This window comes from Cnephaeus nilssonii, assembly GCF_951640355.1.
Source record: "Cnephaeus nilssonii genome assembly, chromosome: 5".
NCBI lineage: Eukaryota > Metazoa > Chordata > Mammalia > Chiroptera > Vespertilionidae > Cnephaeus > Cnephaeus nilssonii.
In genome coordinates this window covers 88,902,060-88,922,577 of record NC_137076.1, presented here as the reverse complement: position 1 = coordinate 88,922,577, position 20,518 = coordinate 88,902,060, and the positions used below count along the sequence as shown (strand labels likewise).

Sequence of the window (20,518 nt, the reverse complement as noted above, 5' to 3'; positions counted from 1 at the left end):
TTTCAAAATTTATCCATATTATGCCACATATATTTTTTCTTTCCTTCCCATTGCCAAATGATATTTCACTGTATGAATATATCATTTTTTAAAATCCATTTATCAGCTAATAGACATTTGGGTTGTGCCCACTTTAAGGCTATTATGAATAATGCTGCTGGCTGTAAGCATTTGTCTACAAGTCTTTGTGTGCATATATGTTTTGTTTCTTTTGGGTATATTTCTAGGAGTGGCAAACTAACTTTAGGAGGAATGGCCCAGATTAATTTTTACGTGAAGTAGCTAGGCTAATGAGGAAAAGTTTTTGTGTTGACTATCTGGAAAATTATTTTAGTAACCCACTGCATTTTTCATATTACAAATATTATTATTTTGAAGTTGTTTTGAAAAAACATATGCCTGGGGTTCTCTAACCCAAATAAATGAAGAATGTTTGATACCTTAATTCCTTTTTCTTAAAAATTTTTAAACATCTCCCTCTTTTAAAATAAAATACTAGGCATTTTTAGCATAACTTTTTAAAAAATTGTGGTCAAATGTGCATGACACATAATAAAAATACACATAACATACAATTTACCATCTTAACCATTTGTAAGTGTCCAATTCGGTGACAATAAGTGCATTCACATCGTTGTGCAACCATCACCACTGTCCATCCGCTGAACTCTTTTCATCTTGTAAAACCGAAACTCTGTGCCCATGAAATTATAACTGCCCATTTCTCTCTCCCCAGCCCCTGGCAACCGCCGTTCTACTTCCTGCCCCTGTGAATTGACTACTCCAGGTCAAATAGTCACCATCATACAGTATTTGTCCTTTTGTAACTGGCTCATTTCACTTGGCATGATGTCCTCAAGGTTCAACGAGGTCATTTTGTTTGTTTCCTATTGTGTTTTTTTTTTAACCTTTTTAAAAATTGATTTCAGAGAGAGGAAGGCAGAAGGAGAGAGAGAGAGAAACAGTAATGAAGAGAGAATCATCAATCAGCTGCCTCCTGCATGCCCCCTACACTGCGGATAGAGCCCAAAACCCAGGCATGTGCCCTGACTAGAATCCTCCTGGTTCATGGGTCGACACTCAACTACTAAGCTGGGCAATTTTTAATGTAGAAAAAAGTATTAGTAAAAACCAGAAGCATCCCGTAAACCTAGTAGCCCTGATAACTCCAATTTGACATTAAAATAAAAAATAACATACTTCCATGCTGAGAAAATGTAAACATAAAATTTCAGGAAAAATAAAATAAAATGCAAAAGCTTCCCCCTACAGTCCTCCTCAAAGCTGGCCTCTGTCAGCAGTGTCCTGACCGTCCCTCTACATGACTTCCCAGGAAGTGGGTAGGAGCGAGTGTGTGTTCATCTCTTCTTATCTAGATACAAGGAACACTGTTAGCCTCAATTAGGCACTGTGATGCTACACTTTTTTGCTTAATTTAAATGGAAACTCCTTATCAACACTGCAGACCACTCTCTCTCTTTTAAATAGCTGTGTGGATTTCATTTCTCATATGGGATGAGCCATGCAGAGCCTGAGTAACAAGCCAGTAGTGATGGTGTCCGGTTGTTTCCCGTTACAAAGACGGCTGCCGTGGCGCCTTGCGCTATCTCGGCAGACCTGGCCGGTCTGTCTGTAAGGCAGATCCCCAGCCACGCCGTTGCTGGATCAGGCCGCACGTGCATTTTACGTTTTGATGGACATTGGCAACTTCTAGGATGAAAAGAAGCTTTCTAAAGCAGAGAGCTGTTGGGAAGTTTATGAAGAGGATGGTTTTGGTCTGTCCGATAGATGAAGGGTCGGCAGTTTGGGGAACATGGGCAAAGGCAGAACTCAGCCTGGGGTGCACAGGGATGGCTACATTTCGCCCCCAGGCATCCCAGGTCGCAGTTCTGGCCTAACAGAATCTGTGCTCGGCCTTAGGCAGCGATGAACACTGTCCCCTGTAAAATGACTGAACGGCTGGCACTTGCCCCGGATTGGCTGTGTGCCCTGTCAGTCCCCTCGCCTCCAGGCCTCAGCTCTCCTGTCTCTCCTCTCTGTCACTTGAGGGAGTGAAGTGGCGGGTCTCCTGAGGACCCTCCACCGAGTGGGGGCAGGGTGTGAGGAATGCAGCAGGTCTCACAGTCTGACTGCTCAGTGGCTTTGCACATGAGCACACTAGGTCTGGAGGTGCCTAGGTGCCCGGGGTGACGATGGGCAGAGTGCCCTGTTCTGTGTCCTCCCCTCCCCGTTTGGTGAACATTTTTTGTAATTAATTCCCAGGCCTATCCCCATGTTGATGTCCAGCCCAAAGGTCAGAGAACCATGTTTTCTCTCCTCCCTGCTCCCATTGTGGTCCCGAGTCCCCTTGGGGCCTCTCGGGGCCTCCCCTTGGGGCCTCTGGGGACCTCTGCCACCTTGAGCCAGGCCCCCTGTCCCTGCACCCCAGGGCCCCCAGAGCCACCCTCTCCGGGCCTCCTCTGATTCTTGCCTCCCCCTCTCTCCCCCCCTGCTCTCAGGTGGCTGCTGAGATCTTGGTGAGTGCCGGGGTCTCCCTGTGGGTTAAGCCTCTGAGTGAAGTCTGATTGTGCCTGTGCCTCTGGGCGGGGCTGAGGGGGCAGGGGCAGGCAGTGATTTGGGGTTTGCCTCGCAGCTTCTCTCTCTCCTCTACGAACCCCACTGGGTAAAACATGGGCCAGGCAAGTGTTTCCCTAACTTCACCCACTCATTTCCCACCTGATTTGTGCTACGTACGTGAGCTATGAATATTTTCTTTAAATAGACTCTTTTTTAAAACCTGAAATCAGTTATTTTTAAAGGGAAATTTAAAATCAATGTAAATGGAGCTGTAGCCAGCTAGATCGTTGTGGAACCATAGATGTGGTGCGTTAAAGTTGTGTGACATTCCGACCCTTGGGGAAACACTGGCTGGGCCGTTTTTCCCTGCCCGTGTGCACGACACGCTTCCCGCGTCTCCACGCCAGGTGCCTGTTTGCCCCTCCCCGGGGTCGCCGTCCTCTGCCCCGAGGCTCAGCCCCTGTGTGTCAGTCCCCAGGGCCCCTGGGAACTGGTGGGGGTTGAGGAGGCCGAGGAAGGAAGAAGGGGCCAATGTCGGTGTCCTTGGGTGGCTGGGTTAGCCCAACCTCTAGCTGCCCTCGGCCGAGGCAAAGACATGAGAGTGAGGGATAACCCAGGCCTGCCCATGTCTTCCTCCCAAACCCTTGCCCCCACTGTCCCTGCAGGAAATAGCAGACACGTCCAGCAGTGGAGACAAGACCTCCCTGGAGACGCGTTTCATGACGATCCTGTGTACACGCAGCTATCCGCACCTCCGGAGAGGTGAGCCTCACCCCTCCCCTTTCCAGTCAGCAGGGAGACCCCAAATTTGTCGACCACACCGGCTGGGCTGGACTGTCTTGATTTGAATCTCCCACTGAGCCCTGGGGCCTTAGGCAAGTTAGTCAATATCTGTGCCTTCATTCCCTTAGCTATACACTGGGATTTTAGCTCTACCACGCATGACTGTTGTGAGGATATAAAAAAATGTAATTCACAAAAAGCACTTAACACAATGCCTGGCACATAGTAACTGCCTCGGTGTTATCATTATGATTCCTTAATCTCTGTCCCAACTTGACACGGGAGGAAGGGAGGCCCAGAAATGGGAAGGGGTCCCCCAAGGTCATTCAGTGAGTTCACGGTAGAGCTGTGACTGGGAGCCACGCTCATCTGCTGCCCTGGCCCGGTTCCTAGAACTTGTCCAAGGCTCTGGGGCGGTGTCTGACTTGAAACGGTTTGGCTCTGAGCCCAAGGCAGCCTGAGGTCAGAACTTCCTCCCTCAATGATGGTGCACCTAGGCACAGCCATACCTGCAGCCATACCTGCTGCCCCTTTCCACAGCCTGTGGGCGGAGCTGGGTGGGCGGGAGGGGTGATCTCCCCCCTCCCTCTGAGCTGAAGCTCACCCCCATCTCTGGGGCTTCTCTTGGGGCCAGTCTTCCAGGAGTTCATCAAGTTGACCAACTATGACGTGGAGCACATCATCAAGAAGGAGATGTCTGGGGATGTCAAGGACGCGTTTGTGGCCATTGGTAACTGGCGGGGACCAAGGGAAGGGGCTAGAGGTCCAGGGCGGGGACTGGGGGCATTGGGCACATGGCCAGATTCCCTGAACACGTGGCTGTGGCAGCTGCCTAAGCGACTAGTACCGGAAAATCAACACTGCCACTTAGCGGCTCCCGGGGTCCTGCCTCTGTGTGATGGATCGGTGGGCAACATGAGGACTTGTTCCAGGCTGTAGGGCAGGAAGAGGAAACGGCTCTCCTGCGGAAGAAACCAGGAGGGCAATAGCGGACTGGGGGTGTACACACACACACACACACACACACACACACACACACACATACTCATACTACACGTGCACCTTTTCCTCCTCCCAGTACCTGGATCTCTTTGGTTACTCTCTTCTTGCATGATTTGAGTCCTTTTGAAATTTTTATTTTTCAATTACAGTTTACTTTCAGTATTTTGTATTGGTTTCAGGTGTACAGCATAGTGTTTTATACTTTAACATAGAACAATAACATACTTTACACAGTGTTCTCCCCGGTATTTCCAGCACCCACCTGGCACCATACATAGTTATTACAATACTAGTGGCCCGGTGCACAAAATTCATGCATGGGGGCGGGGTGTCCCTCAGCCCGGCCTGCACCCTCTCCAATCTGGGACCCAGTGAGAGCCAGAGGAGATGGCATCAGGAAGGGGAGTGAGTGTGCCAGGCCCTGAGTATGACCCTGGGGTTGGCAATGACTGGGGGGAGAGGAGGTGGGAGAAGAAAGCCCCACCCAGAGTCTGGGCACAGCTCCTCTGACCAAGTTCCCTGCCTCCCTCTCCTCTTCCTGCAGTTCAAAGTGTCAAGAACAAGCCTCTCTTCTTCGCCGACAAACTTTACAAGTCCATGAAGGTAAGACGGCGTGCTCGTCTGTTCCTTTCGTTTCCGGCACGTCCGTCGTCCCCCAGAGCAGCACGGTGACAGCTGGGTCCCCGTTGGATATTTGGCAGCATCTGCCCTGTGTCTGGCTCTAGAATCGTAGTTCTCAGCCCCTGGGCGGAGGGTGGCCCTGCCCCCGGGAACATTGGCAGTGTTCTGACACATCGTGGGCGTCACAGCCTGGGGAGTGACAGCTGCTTGCACCTGGTGGGTAGAGGACAAGGGTTGCCAACCACCTACAATGCACAGGAGAGATCCCATAGCAAAGCATGGTCCGGCCCCAGGGGCCAAGGTGGAGAGACTTGCTCTGGAGGCACGGGGCTGAGTGAGAGGGACACAGTCTGCCCTCTCAGAGCTCCCCTTCCAGCAGGTGACACGGAGCCTCCTATGAAATGATCACAAAAGGTAGCAAGTGCTCAGCTCTGGCCCTGGCTTCCCAAAAACCCAGGCCACGCCGGCCACCCTCTCAGCCCAGCAGGTAGAGTCTCAGCTGTGGACAGAGCCTGGGGAGGCTGCGTGGTGAGAGCGAGCTGAGAGCCCTCTCAGCCTGCAGTCCCCAGACATGACACCATTTATGTGGAACTTACCATGTGCCAGCTCTGACTCCCAACGTGAGCGAGCTCTCTGGGGGCAAAGTGGGCCCCAGCTGCCCACATAGTCCCTGCGCTGTGCCTGCTCCTTGAGCCTGTATTAGTTTTCCAGATCTGCTATAACAAGTGGCCACAAATTGAGGGGCCACAGAACTTATTCTCTCATGGTTTTAGAGGCCGGAAGGGCAAGGTGAAGGTATTGGCAGGATTGGTTCCTCTGGAGGCTTCGAGGGAGAAACTCGCTGGTGTCTCTCTCTAGCTTCTGTGGTTGCCAGGAATCCTGGTGTTTCTTGGCTTGTGGATGAATCCCTCTAGTCTCTGCCTTTATCTTTATCTGCTGTGTCCATGTCCATACATCCTCTTCTTTTTCTTTTTTCTTTTAAATATATTTGTATTGATTTCAGAGAGGAAGGGAGCGGGAGAGAGAGATAGAAACATCAATGATGAGAGAGAATCATTGATTGGCTGCTTCCTGCACGCCCCCTACTGGGGATTGAGCCCGAAACCTGGGTGTGTACCCAGACAGGGAATCAAACCATGATCTTCCGGTTCATAGGTCAATGCTCAACCACTGAGCCACACCAGCCGGGCCATCCTTTTCTTATAAGGACACCAGTCATTGGATCTAGGGCCACCCTAATCCAGTAGGACCTCAACTAATTACATATGCAAAGACCCTATTTCCAAATTAGTCTCATTGTAAGGTTCCAGGTGGACATGAATTTTGGGGGTACACTCTTTAACTCATACAAGCCATTTTTGCCTGTTTGGTCAGCCCTAGGCCCAGGGGGATTTGGGTCAGGACTATTTGTGGCAGGCAGAGGCAGAATATCCCACCCCGGTTTTGGCAGGAAAAGGGAGAGCGGCAGATAGACACCCACTAGTCCTAGCCTGACTTGGCCTTGTTTCTTCTCCTGCCCTGTGCCTTCCTCATGCCCGGCTCTACCAGGGTGCCGGCACGGATGAGAAGACCCTCACCAGGATCATGGTCTCCCGGAGTGAGATCGACCTACTCAACATCCGGCGGGAGTTCATTGAGAAATACGACAAGTCTCTCAACGAAGTCATTGAGGTGAGGAGTGGGGCTAGAGGTCAGTGGGGAAGGGGGTGAGAGTCAGATCCCTGAACATAAGATTCGAAGTCCTTTTTATTCCCATAGTCTTTTTCTCAATGACTTACCTCTGAGGACAGCCAGGATGTTGCTAAATGAAAGACCTGCCTCATTGTTTATACCAAAATAAATTCCAGATGGTTCAAAGGTTTATAATTAAAGATTGCCAGGTAAAACAAGGGCCTTTCTTTTTTGCTTTTTAAAAATTGTTACTGAACTAGTATAATTTACATACCATAAAATGCACCTGTTTGAGGGTATAATTTTAAAAATATTAGTAAATGTAATGAGTTGTGCAAGCATCGCCACAATCCAGTTTAAAACATTTCCATCACCCCACTATGGTCCTTGTACCTGTTTACCTGTTTCCACCCCCAGCCCCGGGCAACCATCAAGCGACTTCCTGTCTCTATAGACTTGCCTTTTCTGGGTATTTCCTATCAATGGAATCACGTAATATGTGGTTCTTTTGTGTCCGACTTTTTTCACTATGGAGCCCATTTTCTTGTCTTTGAGAATGACCAGGATCTTAGTTTGATACTGTACTCGGTTGACAAGACTGTGGGAAATCTCACCGGCAGTTTCACACAGACTTGGTGGGAAGGCAACTTGGTAGCACGTCTTCAAAGGGGAGTTTCGAGATTTCAAAATTCAAGACATTTTCATTTTGGACTTGGTATTTGTGTGTAGGAATTTGTTTTACAGACATAGCCATACTATTCCCAAAGGCACATAAAGGAATGTTTATGCCAGTATTGTTTATAGTAGCAGGAGTGGAAGCCCTCCATACAGGACTGCTTAACTACCTGATGTATAGCCCTGTGGTAGAATACGATATAGCCGTGAAAAAGCATGAGGAGACTCTATGTGTTGGTTTGAGATCTTCTCTTAATTCAAAAAAGTATGGTCCAGAATAGTGTGGCTGTTGCATATCCATTTCTGTGTAGGAAAGGGATGTTATATATACACACATGGGTAGATGCACAGACTATTCCTGGAACGTGGGCAGCTAGGAGGAGGGACATTGAGACCATCAGGATTGTTTTCACTTACTCAGCTCTCCCTCTGCCTCTGCCAGGGTGACACCTCCGGAGACTTCATGAAGGCCTTGCTGGCTATCTGTGGGGGCCAGGACTAGGACGCTGGCTTTGGCGGGCACCTCAGCCAAGACATGGTCATCAGCACCAGCCACCGTGACCAAGCCTGATTCTCCAGCTTCAGAGACTACGGGAGGGGTAGAGGTGGGGGAAGGGGGGCAGGGTTGGGCTCTTGTCATCAACTGGGGTTTAGGAAAGGCTCCCACTCCCAGGGGCCACTGAAGGCCCAGCATGGTCACTCCTCACATCTGATTGGCTGAAGAACGGTACCCCTAGATTCTGTCCACCTCTATTCCCCATCTTCCTCCTCCACCCTTCTGTCCCTGCCACAGCCCCTGCCCTGGCTTGGGCGTTGTCAAATCCAAAAACATACTGAGCCTCTGTCTATGAAATGAGTGTTGTGTGTGTTTTGAATGGCAGGGCCTGGTGGCAGGTGTCAATTGAGTGTTCTTGGCGGCGGGGCGGGAGGGAGGAGTAAATGTCTTCTAGCCAACAATCCTGCCACCTCTTCAGCGCCCGCCTCTGTCCAGGTGGTTGTGCTAGAGCACTGAACCAGGAGTCCGGATACCTGGGTTCCATTTTGCATCAGCCACATACTTTCTTTCTGACCTTGGGCTCATCTCTTTCCCCTCCCAATTCGCTGTTTTCTTGTCTACAAAATGAGAAGGTTGGACAAAGAGATCTTGGCTTTTCTAGCATTGACAGTCTAGGATGTGCCTCCAGATCATTCTCTTTATACTTCTTTCTTTAAATAAAAAGACACACATGAATACATTCCCAGTGAGGACCTGTATATTTGACCTTGAACCTGCAGCCTAGATTGTCCTCATTGGAGCCTGCCCAGGAGTGAGCTCTAGCTTTATACTCTCTCCTGGGGATCCCAAAGGAGAGTCTGAGCTCTGGGTCTTGGGCCCCCTCCCCCCCCTGCTGCGTGGACGTACGTTTGTCTGTGGTGCTCTTCATCCATTACAACCAAACCCAAACTTCCTCTTTTGAACTCTTCAAGGGCACCAGATGTGATCGTGATCTGGGGAGGCCCGTGGAAAGTTTCCACTTTGTGAAGATCACTGATAAGCAGTAGAATCAACTGCTGTTTCTCTGTCTCCCTTCCCCCAGCTCTGCTTCAACCCTGAGACTTGGATCTAACGTTGTCCAATGACATAGCATGACAGTGCCTGCTGGCTGGAGGGCTCTGCTCTCTGTCCTGGCCGTCCTGGGAGCTCACTGTGTGTATAATGTAGCTGCTGTGCAAGGACTGGGTGTTGGGAGACTGGCTGGGTCTGGTCTTGTCCCTCCCTCAGTGTGTGACCTTGGACTAGCTAGTGCCCTCACTGGACCTCCGTTTCTTTATTTGTACAATGAGGGTTTGGACCCTAGCCCTCTCTTCATCTCTGACAAAATGAGTCTGAAAGTAAGACAATTTACCTTGCGTCTTCTCCACTTCCTGCCTTCCACCCCATGGTGAGCCCAAACCCCATGAGAGTCAGCTGAGTTTTTTGGGGTATTTGCCCAACTTAATTTAACTGTTACCCAAAGATAACAAATGGTTAAGAGCTGTGGAGTCAGACCTTTAACATTAACTGACTGTGAGCATGTCATCTCTGAGCCTCAGTTTCCTTATTTGTAAAACACGGCCCCCAATTCTGCTTATCTCGTACTCTGTGTGGGGCATGGGGTGAGAGAGGTGATGCGTGGACGTGCGGAGTGGGGTCCTATCTGCCTTGGAGTCGCCTTATGGCACCACCTGCCCTGAGCCAGGCCCCACTGTAGGAACTGAAAGGTGGATCCCAAGATGTTTTCTGAGCTTTGTTCTCAAGAAGTCAGCTGCAGATCACAGAGGCATCCGAAGCTAAATATGACATTTGCTTAAAAATATGTTCTGGTGGGAAAATAGGCTGGGAGTAGAAAGGAGAGAGCAATGGGACCTGAGGGAATCGAAGTGGGAGGCCCCAGGAGGCTGAGGGAACACACAAGTAGAGAAACTAGGACTTGTGGAATTCCTAGAAATCAGGAATGAGGACAGCTCTGAGCCCTCGTGCTGGACAAAACACTCTTCTCATTTCCCAACATGCATTTCCCACTTAATTTTCTTTCAGTTGGATGGATTGTATTCTAGGACTAGTCAGTAGTAGAAGGGAGACCCTCAAGGTTTGTGGGGTAAGGTAGACCAGATTAGAAATGGGAGTTCACATCCAATTATAGAGGACCTGTATTTCCAGATTTTATCTTAAAACCCAGGGGGAGCCTTTCTTGGGAAGAGAAGGTGTGCGTCTAGCCATGCACTTAAGAAAAACATGAAGGGCCCTGGCCCATGTGGCTCAGTTGGTAGAGCATCATCCCATGCACCAAGAGGTTGCTGGTTCTATTTCTGGTCAGGGCACATACCTGGGTTGCTCGATTCTCTGGTAGGGGGTGTGCAGGAGGCAGACAATGAATTCTCTTGTAGCGGGTGTGCAGGAGGCAACTGATCAATCTTTCTCTCTAAAAATAAAATTTTTTAAATTAAAAAAAAAAAAAAGGAAACATGAAAGGAGCATGGCCCGTTGGGAATCTATTACAATAATCCCTCTAAGACCCAGGTGCCTGCGGAACAAACCACATTGTTTTCTTGGAGCTGCAGCAGAGGAGGGAGTAGCCACTCTTGTGAATCCAAGGTACTTCACTCACTCAGTCATTCATGCAGCGTATACTCATCAAACGCCTCCTATGTGCCATGCTATGTGCTCGATGCTAAAGATGTAAAAAGTTAGACCCAATTGGTCCTCATCCTTACGAGCTTCCATTTGAGTGTTCCACCCACCTCCCTTCAGAACACCTGAATCAACTGATAACGGACTGGAGATCGCTTCTGTGGCCAGAGTTCAAGGGAGAGAAGTGGGGACTAAATTAAAACTAAAAGGAAAGAGAAAGCAGAAGCCCAAACCACACTGTCTCAAAGTGGGAGAAGACGACGATGGTGGCGAATGTTCTGAATGTGGAAGGGGCCTCAGAAATTCTCACCTCCCTCTCAGTTACAGAAAGACAACTGTCACTTCCACAGAGAGGAAGCAACGGGCCCAGGTCACAGCAAGTTAGCAGCAGACAGAACTGGGACCTGCAGTCCCGGGCCGGGTTCAGTGCTTTTATAAACTCCCTGAACGTTCGTTCTCCCACTTTCTCCTTCCCCTCCAAGGGGCGCTTCAACCCAGAGCCATCCTATTTATTTATTTAATAAAACTGTATTATTATTTTTTTTAACATCAATGTGAGAGAGACACATGCCTGGGGTGGGGGATGGAGCCTGCCACCGAGGACCCTTCAGTCCACGGGCCAATGCTCTAACCATTGAGCAAAACCAGCTAGGGCCAGACCCATCCCCTCTTGAGCTCCTCTCTGCTCCCCTCCTTCCTTGAGCCATGCATTGCCGCTTCAGGGCAAACCCTTTTCGGAAGCTCTGGGCTGGGATGTGCCAACCTGGGTCTTCTGGGCCACAGGAAATGTCTGAAGAAAGCGGCTGGTTGGGAGGGGTTGCCCTTTGAGTCCGAGCACAGAGCAGCTGTTGGGGAATTGCCACTGTCGCATTTCCTGCCATTGGAGAGCAGTGTGGGAAATGCTGGCTCTTTAACCCCATTCCCCCATCCCCATTCACTGTGCCAGAGAGTCACTGCCAGAGGCATCTGGTGGGAGAAGCTTTTCCGTAACCATTCCTTTGCGGTAGTGGCGGGGGGGAGGGGGGGGAGGGGTTCACCCCATTTAATGAGGACACTGATGGTCCAAGTGGGGAAACAAATGGCCTGAAGATTGACTGAGCCAGAACTGGCCTTAGTGGTCATCCAAAGCAGCCCTCCCATTTCATAAGTTTGGAAATTGTGGCCAGAGAGCAGGACTGTGGCCCTGGCTGAGTAAGGGCTAGATCTGGGGCCAGCACCTGGGCCTCCTGATTCCTGCCCTGCTCTCTCTGCTGACATCTCCTCTTCCTCTTCCTCCTCCTGCGGAAGCCAGACTGAGCCGACAGACAATAGGAGGGAGAAGTGTCAAGTTGCCCAACCCAAATTTCAGAACCCAGAAGCGGTAAATCGGTGCTCCAGCAGGCCTCTGCACTCCCCTCAGACCTCAGGTTTCCCAAGGCTGACTTCCCCGCTTTATGGTTGGAGTTAGGCAAGTGGGAAATTTTAGTTGAATAACAGCCCTCTGCTCAGTGGTTAGATCTACAGAGGCAGGCAGGCGGCCTCAAATACCAGCGAACCGCTTAGACATAGATAAGTCATTTGACCTTTCCGTGCCTTGATTTCCTCATCTCTAAAATGGGAATGACAAAGGTTTTTAACTCGCAGGGTTGTGAAGATTAAACCACACTGTTCAAGATATAGTAAGGACTCAGCTCTTTGTTATTAATAAATGGACTAGATTCCAGTTCATGGAGGAGAATGAGGGGGAGTCTCTTCCAACAGTCTCTGAGGACGAGTCCCTACACTGTGCCACTAACCCTCAGCTAAGTGGGGAAATATTTTTAGAAAAATTCAACCAAGCACATGATAGCAAGTGGTACCAAGTGCAGAGGCCACAAATTAACCAGAGAAGCGTTAAGAGCGGCTCCCTGGAAAGAGGCATGTCCAGGCACCTTGAAAGATGTGTAGCTATGCTTCCAACAATGAAAGATAGTAAAGGTGGGAGGGAGAGGCGACAGCTGGAATAAGGGCACAGAAGTGGGAAAGGCCCCTGCCCTGGGCCCCACACCCAGTGTGAGAACATCCGGAAGTTCACAGAGTCCAGGCTAGAGTGTGGGCTTTGCCCGGAAGGTGCTGGGGACGAGACTGGTCTGATCAGAGAGGTCCTTTAGGAAGACGTATCTGCGGAGGAGATGGGCCCAGTGCCTGGGAGACCACTGGACAGGCTTGTAGTCATTCCCCAGATGTGGAGGCAGGAGGTTCTGAGCGAGAGTGGAGGAAGCAGAGATGGAGGAAAGGAAAGAGAAAAGAAAAGAAAAGAAAAAAGAAAAGAAAAGAAAAGAAAAGAAAAGAAAAGAAAAGAGAAGAGAAAAGAAAAGGGAAGAGAAGAGAAGAGAAGAGAAGAGAAGAGAAGAGAAGAGAAGAGAAGAGAAGAGAAGAGAAGAGAAGAGAAGAGAAGAGAGGAAAGACACAGGGCAGCAAGAAACCAAGGGAACTGCCCGACCTGCTTTGGGGAATGAGAGAGGGAGGCAGCGGTGAAGCCAGGAGTCATTACCTGGGAAGCCAGAGGCAGGAAGTGCTTTTAGAGGCAGGATGTGAGGCCCAGGCCCCAGGTGCAGGCCATCCCACGGCCCTCTCCGCTAAGTGAGGATGGAGGAAGCCCTAAATCAGAGCCATGTAGGAATGAGCCCTCCCCCCAGGCCCAGCTGTTGTAGCGGTTTCCAGAACATACATTTCCTTCTGTGGGAGGGTCTCACCCCTTCCTCTCCGCTACTGCCATCGGCCTCTTGTGCCACCAGCTGCAGTCAGAACCCTCTAGTGCTACCCCACTGAGGTGGCCTTGACCTGGATGGAGATAGCCATGGGCAGGCATGGGAGGGCCTGGACAAAGAGATCCTAGGCCAGTGCTGGGCCAGCGATTCCCATTCCCACTCTCCCATATATTTGGTATCCGCTCAAAGCCTGTAATTACTACTTATCAGACACACGGGATCCCAAATCACTGCCAGTCATATCCACAGGGACACACACTGTGTACACCCGGAATCAGAAACACACATGGGTGGCCACATAGAGAAAAAAAAAACAAAAACGCTTAGGTCCACAAATACAATGCTGGTAACAATCAGAAAGACTGATCTGTGGTCCATACATGTATTACTGATCACACAGGAAACAGCTCACACAAGTGCCCACACTTGCTTTTCACACACTCACTCTTCTTGGCACACAGCCTCGTGTGCAGCGCACAGCTCCAGAAATCAGCAGCCCGCTGTCCTTGTGTGTGTTCCGCAATGGGCGGATAAACAGATGTGGGGCCTAACTGTCCTGCCAAGACTCTGGTCCTATGGCCACCCTGCTCCGGGGAGGCAAGGCCAGCTCCCTGGAGAGCCAGGCAGTAATGGGGTCAGCCTTGGAAGGGAGCAGGATCCTGGGGGAAGGCTTTAGGGGGTGGTGAGGCTCAAGGTGCGTAACATGTAAAGAGGCAGGAGAGAGATTTTCCTTCAAAAACATCATTCCCATTCTCTTCCCTTATCTAGGAATGCTCTGGGAGCTGGTGGTGAGAGGGTTAACGGTGCCAGCTGCCATACCCGCTAACTAACCAACGTTCTGAGCTCTGAGATTTGCCCAAAGGGAGGCAGGGTCATTACCTCCCCAGGCGATCTGGCCCCAGGATAAAACTCCCCAGTGAGCGAGATGGAAACCTAAAATGAAACCTTGTCAGACTTCTCGGACTCAAGCATCATTACTGTCACCCTTGTCCGTGGCAGCAGCGGCGGCAGCAGCGGCAGCACCAAATCCATCATCGTTGTTGCCGCTTCCTGGTTTCCCTTTGGGGTTGGAATGTACTGCATTTTCTTGGGCAAATGTACCCTCCCCTCACTGACTCCCGGCCAACTTTCCTCCTTAGCAGGGTGTCTCAGGGACAAAATGAGATCCCAAAGAGGGAGCCTGGCGTAATGTGGGTTCCCTGGGAGGTGCAGACCCCTTTCCTTCCCTGCTTCCTGCCTCTCCCCTCTCCCATTCTGGGGTCCAGGCTACTTGGAGTGCCATATTTGCATAGACATGAGACCTCGCCCCGGGGAAATTCCCCCTGGTGACCAGGCTTCCTTTCTGAGGTCAGGCCACATCATCAGACAGCTCCTTCCTCTCTTGCACGCCCCAGCCTCCCGCTGGCTCTGGCCCCAGTTATCGGGCAGGTGTATATCCAGACACAGATTTAGTCCCAGGCTTTGACCTTGGGTGCTATCCAAGAGAATGTGAGTATAGGAGGTGGGCTGGGGGCCTGGAGCAAAAACAGAAGTGGGGGATACTTGAGGAATAGAGGAAAGGGAGCAGACAGGAAGTGGTCGGGAAGCCTGGATGGTGATGCTAGCTCATCCACAGCTCCCTGCCTGACCCTGGGCATGTGCCTTTCTATGCCTGGGCCTCAGTTTCCTCTTCTATCCAGCCAGGGGGTTGGTTTAAGATAATCTCTAAGCTTTGTTCCAGATTTGATGGGCCAAGAAGCCACTTCCTTCAGCAGCACAATTGTGCAACATTTGTCCTTGGATCATTTTCCTTTGACAAAAATCTTGCAACACACTGCCCTATATTTGTTTCCTTGGAAAGCACAATTTTGCAAAATGCATCCCCGAATCCCATTTTTCAGATGCTGACAGAGTTACATGTACCTGCTCTCCTCTTCGTGACTTGGTCTGAGTTTTAATTTTTCTTTTCACATCCATCATGTATAATGTTCTAAAATCTGTCGTCCTCATGGTCTCTGACCCTGGTACTGAGAAGGCAGCTCCCCTGGTACAAAAAAAAAAGGGGGGAAGAGGTGGGGTGAGACCACAGAACCCCAAGAAACTGTGAGGTTCTGGGACCACCTGCATCAGAACTGTTGTAATGGCCCCTTTGAGAGTGGTAGTCCCAACTTTGAATCAACTGGGAAGCTTTTAAAATAGCAATCCCAGGCCACACCCTCTGAGATTCTGCTGTAATTAGTCTGGGCTGGGAGCTGGGCATCTGTGTTTTCACAGGGCTCACCAGGTGATTCTAATGTGCAGCCAGGACTGAGAGCTGCTGATGTAAGGACCCACCCAAGACCAGATAGATCAGATGATTCCGATGGACCACTAGAATTGACGGACCCCTGACCTATGTTACTCTTTGTGAAATTATCCTAACAGGTACCCTTCCGGGCACATTCCCAGGGTTATAAATGGGCAAAGAGAACTGACCCCCTTTCACAGATGAGGAAACTGAGGGACAGAGAGAGGAAACTACTTACTGAGGTCACACGGTGAGTTCAGGAAGGGCGGTGGCCTGATACCGAGTAGATGCTCAGAGACTCAAAGGGCTTTTGCAAAAGTCACGGGCTGGATGCTTGGGGGGCCCAGAGAAGTACTAACATACTTGGTACCTCCCGAGGGTTCATGACACCGAGGTCTCCTTGGCTGCCTGTCTACAGGCAGGTACTTCTCACTTTGGAGTTGGAAGGCCCAGCTTAAGGACTTGGCTTTCTCAAACTCTACTTAAGGTCACCCCTGGGAGGTTATTAAAAATGCTGCCTCCAGTCCTCCCTCCACCCGAGAGTCTGATTTCTTAGGTTTACGGTGGGACCTGGATCTTCCCAGACTCCTGGGCTAGGTCCTAAGAGCATGAGAAATCCCAATCCTTGGGAGCTTTCAATAGAATTCATGAGTCAGGAAACCCACAGGCTCAAATCCATTCATTCACTAAATAAATATTGATTGACTATTATGAGACTGGCTCCGTGATGTCCCCACACATTAACAAGGTGGAAGAGATGGAGCTGAATAATTAAGCATCAAAGGCGTGGGCCTGAGAGAGGTTCCCATGTACACCCAAATCTCACCCATCCTTCGAGGTCCAGCACAGAGGACTCCTTTCCAGGTGAGCTCTGGAGACATTACCTGAGTTTGAACTCGAGCTGTGCCACTTATGAGCAGTTGGCCTAAACCACCATGAGCCTCAGTTTCCTCATCTGTAAAATAGCAGTACAAGTCTCCTAGGGCCATGGTCGGCAAACTGTGGCTCGCGAGCCACATGTGGCTCTCTGGCCCCTTGAGTGTGGCTCTTCCACAAAATACCACGGCCTGGGCGAGTCTATTTTGAAGAAGTGGTGTTAGAAGAAGTTTAAGTTTAAAAAATTTGGCTCTCAAAAGAAATTCCAATCGTTGTACTGTTGATATTTGGCTCTGTTGACAATGAGTTTGCCGACCACTGGCCTAGGGTTCTGATGAGGAATGCATGCAATCATTCACTTAAGAGCACGTAGGGCCTTGTCTGGTAGATGTTAATCCTAAATATTACCTATTATTTCCTGACCATCTTAGCCTTCCCTGATTTCTCCTTCTGAACTTTTGAACTTCTTTACCGAGTCAGAATGGAAGGTCCCTTAGTGATTATCAAGTCTGATTCCTTTCTTTACCTCATAGAAGGGGAAATTCAGAGAGGGGGAAGGACTTGCCCTGGACCACACAGCAAAACCAGGACTCAGTCCAAGGGCCTCTTCTTTCTTGATGTCTATCGCACGGCCTGAACAGAAGAGGCAATTTCAGGGAATTCATAGCTGGAAGAAAGAAGAGGTGAGAGAAAAGGTGTAAGAAGCTAATTGCCCTCAGCATCTTGGCAGGGAAAGAAACCCAGTGCTAATCTTCCCCTAGAATGTGCAAGCCAAGTATTCCTGACTGGAGATTCCAGCTCGAGGGGGGCGGGGGGGCAGGGGGAAGGGAGGGGAGGGGAGGAAGGGAGTCCAGCTTCTTCAGCCGCCTTAGTGCTTCCAGGTCCCCCTGCCATTTAAGGCTCCATGAGCAGGCACCTCCATGAAGTCTAAGTGGGGCTTCATGAACTCACAGAGGACTCACAGATTATTGTGGCCCCGGGAGAGAAAACATCGCGTTTGGAGGGAATGTAGTGATCCAGAAATATTAGGACTGAATGATACATTCTACTGACGAGGAATCTAAAACTCTATTTCCTCCAGTTAGGGTCACTTGTCAATTTCACGAAGGCTCTGGCTGACCTGGGGCCTGATCCCAGGTCACCAGGAGATTTCATAAAGGAAGCCGGGGACGAGATCTCTCTCTCCCTGATGCTGAGTCCTGCCACCAGCCCAGATGCCTGCTTCTGAGCTGTGAGGGAGGCCCTTCAGTTTGGTATTGGGGCGGAGGCGTGCAGAGAGAAGAGCATCTGACAGCATGGGTGTGGGAAGGTGTATTTACTCCCAGCAGAGAAAAGGGTCTATGGGGAGAGACGGATAGCAATCATCCTTTGCACCTGGTCCCACTCAAGGCCTGGTGCCTTTAGTCCTATAGAACTTTGTATGATGATGGGAGTGTCTGCCCATCCTGGTACGGTAGCCACTTGTGTGGCTACTGAACATTTTATTTTTATTATTTTTAAAAATATATTTTTATTGACTTCAGAGAGGAAAGGAGAGGGAGAGATAGAAACATCAATGATGAGAGAGGATCATTGACTGGCTACCTCCTGCATGCCCCCCACTGGGGATCGAGCTTGCAATTCAGGTATGTGCCCTGACTGGGAATCGAACTGTTGACGCTCAACCACTGAGCCACACCTGCCGGGCAGCTAGTGCTCCTTTTAAAAGTGTCACTGCCACCGAGGGACTGAGTGTGGTGTGGGACCGAGCACTGGACTAGGAGCCAGGAAGTCCCTCCATGTACTCACTTGGACAGTCACTTCCCTTGTCTGCCCCGCACTTCCTCATCTGTAAAGCGAGGCCATTGAGCCAGGAGCTGTCTCTAGCATTCCCGTGGAATCCCAGCCTGAAGGGCACAGAAGCAGTTGAGGATCGGATTCCGTGAACTCTCCCCCTCCTTCCTCCTAACCCCCACTTCACCCCCCTGCCCTACCTCCAGGGCTGAATGTGGCCCCTGTGACCGGCCTGCGTGTTTCCCTAGGCCCTACCTATGTTACTTCCCCTTGCCTGCTTCAAACTCCATGCTCCACTCAGAGCGAACAATTTTAAGTTCCCCAATGTCCTCTTCTCTTTGCACAGTCTCTTCCTTTTGCTGAGAACACGCTTCCTTATGCCCGCGCTTGGTTACTTTCAGGTCTCCGCTTAAGGCGTCACTTCCTCCAGGAGGACTTCCCAGATCCCCAAATTTTGACCAGTTGCTCCCTTGTCCAAGCCCATGTAGCTCCCTGTATTTCTCTGCCAAAACACATCTCTAATGCGCTTTACTGTCACTACCTATTAATTAGCCTGCAGCCCCCACAGCAATGCTGTCCGATAGAACTTTTGGCAATGATGGAAATGTTCTGTACGTGTGCAGGCTAATGTGATGGCCACGTGTGGCTACTGAGCACTTGAAATGTGGCTGGTGCTACTGAGGAACTGAATTCCTGATTTTAGCTAATTTATATTCAAATAGCCACGTGTGGCTAATGGCTACTGCTCTGGACAGGGCAGCCACCAAATCTGTGAGCTCTGAGCAGGCAGGAAACAGGTCTGGCTTGTCCACCCTGTATCCTCAGTGGTCTGTAAGACTGTGAGTGGTCTTGAAGAAACTGTAAGAATGAAGAAACTCTGGAACCGGGGCTGATCGAGAGAGGCCAGCTCATCCACATGGCCCCCTCCCATCAGCAGATAATGAACTGAGACCTTATGTTCGTAAAGCAGTCGATAGTTTACAGAGAATGTCTGCAATCCATCATTTTACTTTACTGATCATCACAGGAGGCAGGCAAAGCAGGACTCATTGTCCCCATTTCCCAGCAGGGATCACTGAGACTCGGGATGGGAAGCAAGGCTCCGGAGCACCCTGGCTGGTTCGTGCAGAGCTGGCTGCTCCTGGGTGGGTAGGTCTCTAAGACCCCACTCAACATCTGAATGAGATCTGGCACAGAAGGGAGTAAGCTCTTCCTGGCCTGTGGAGAATCCACCGAGACTAAGTGGAAACAGATGGGGTAGGATTGGGGGCAGGAGGATGTGGGCTGGACAGCTGGTGATTTCCTCAGGGTCCTGAGCACTGGAATCCCCCATCTTAGGCAAAGGAGGAAATAGAGGTCCTTGGGAGAACCCTGGGGCGAGGTGGGGTGGGCAGACCAGGTGGCCCCTGCCCTGTGCCAGTTCTCAGACCAGCCACGGGATCCGAAATCCGCAGGCTTCAGCTCTTCCCCTGAGCCTCTCCCTGGAATGCACAGCAAGCGACAGCCAGTCTGGGCAGTGACAGGTGGGGACTGATAGAGAAGGGCCTTGTGCTCTGCCAGCGGGTGGGAAGGGGCCTCAGCTGAGCCTTGTGTGGCTGCCTGGCTCCTCCATCTCGGGGAATTCCCCTCCTGCTAAAAGTCAGCCCAGCCCAGCCCTCCTTCCTGCAGAAGCACAGTGAGCGGAGCAGCCTTCACCGGGCCGGCAGCCCCCGCCACACACACCCTGGTCTCCTCCTGCCCTTCTCCAGGTGAGTGACCAGCCTGGGGGCGGTGAGCCAGGCAGGACAGGGGAAAGGGCTCACGGCGCCAGGGTGCTGGGCCCTCCTACCTCTGGGCCAAGAGCCACCAGCCTCCCACTTTCCTGCCTGCTGGGGTCGCTGCTCCAGGCCCAGGTCCCTCTTCCCCCACTTAGGGCCTGGGCTCTGGGCCTCTCTATGTCCCTGCCTGGCCGGCCGCAGGCCCTGCCGTTCTCTTCTTGCTTCTCTCCCTCCTTTTATTTCCTTTTCCTGCCCTCTTCTTGCCCGGCTTCCTCAGCCAGTCTTTTCTCTCTAGTCGCTACTAGTTTTTCCAAAGAGAAGGAAAAGAAAGGTCTATTTTTATCTTATTCTTCCCCCAAGAAAAGGGAGTAGGTTCACTAGTGTGAACTTAGATGTTTGTGTGTGTGAGTACATGTGTCTTCATTGGTGAGCGTGTGTCCAATCTACTGAGGTTTATATGTGTATGACCGTGTGAGGGTAGTGTGTAGGTATGTGTGAGTGTGTCTGGTTATTATGTATGTGTGTGTGTCTGTGTGTGAGAGGGGTGTGTATGTGTGTGTGTGATTGTGCCTGGGTATTATGTGTGTGTCTGTGTGTGTGAGTGTGTGTGTGTTTTGGTATTATGTGAGTGTGTGTGTGTATGTCTGTGTGTGAGGGG

At 50.6% G+C, this 20,518-nt stretch overlaps 1 protein-coding gene and 1 long non-coding RNA gene across 3 annotated transcripts in view; one reads left to right on the top strand and one right to left on the bottom strand.

Moving 5' to 3' along the window:
• ANXA6 (annexin A6) overlaps nt 1–8,156 on the top strand; it is a 48,435-nt gene extending 40,279 nt beyond the window's left edge. Inside the window, exons 21-26 of one of the 2 annotated variants that reach the window (XM_079772562.1) lie at nt 2,499–2,516; nt 3,222–3,318; nt 3,974–4,069; nt 4,886–4,944; nt 6,511–6,633; nt 7,751–8,156. In XM_079772562.1, the coding sequence (XP_079628688.1) occupies nt 2,499–2,516; nt 3,222–3,318; nt 3,974–4,069; nt 4,886–4,944; nt 6,511–6,633; nt 7,751–7,810 (453 nt within the window). In that variant the 3' untranslated portion in view covers nt 7,811–8,156. The remainder of the gene's footprint in view (nt 1–2,498; nt 2,517–3,221; nt 3,319–3,973; nt 4,070–4,885; nt 4,945–6,510; nt 6,634–7,750) is intronic. The other variant, XM_079772563.1, reaches the window with a different exon arrangement.
• Nucleotides 1–20,518, bottom strand: part of LOC307100201 — a 151,188-nt gene that overhangs the window by 39,888 nt on the left and 90,782 nt on the right. The window lies entirely within an intron of this gene.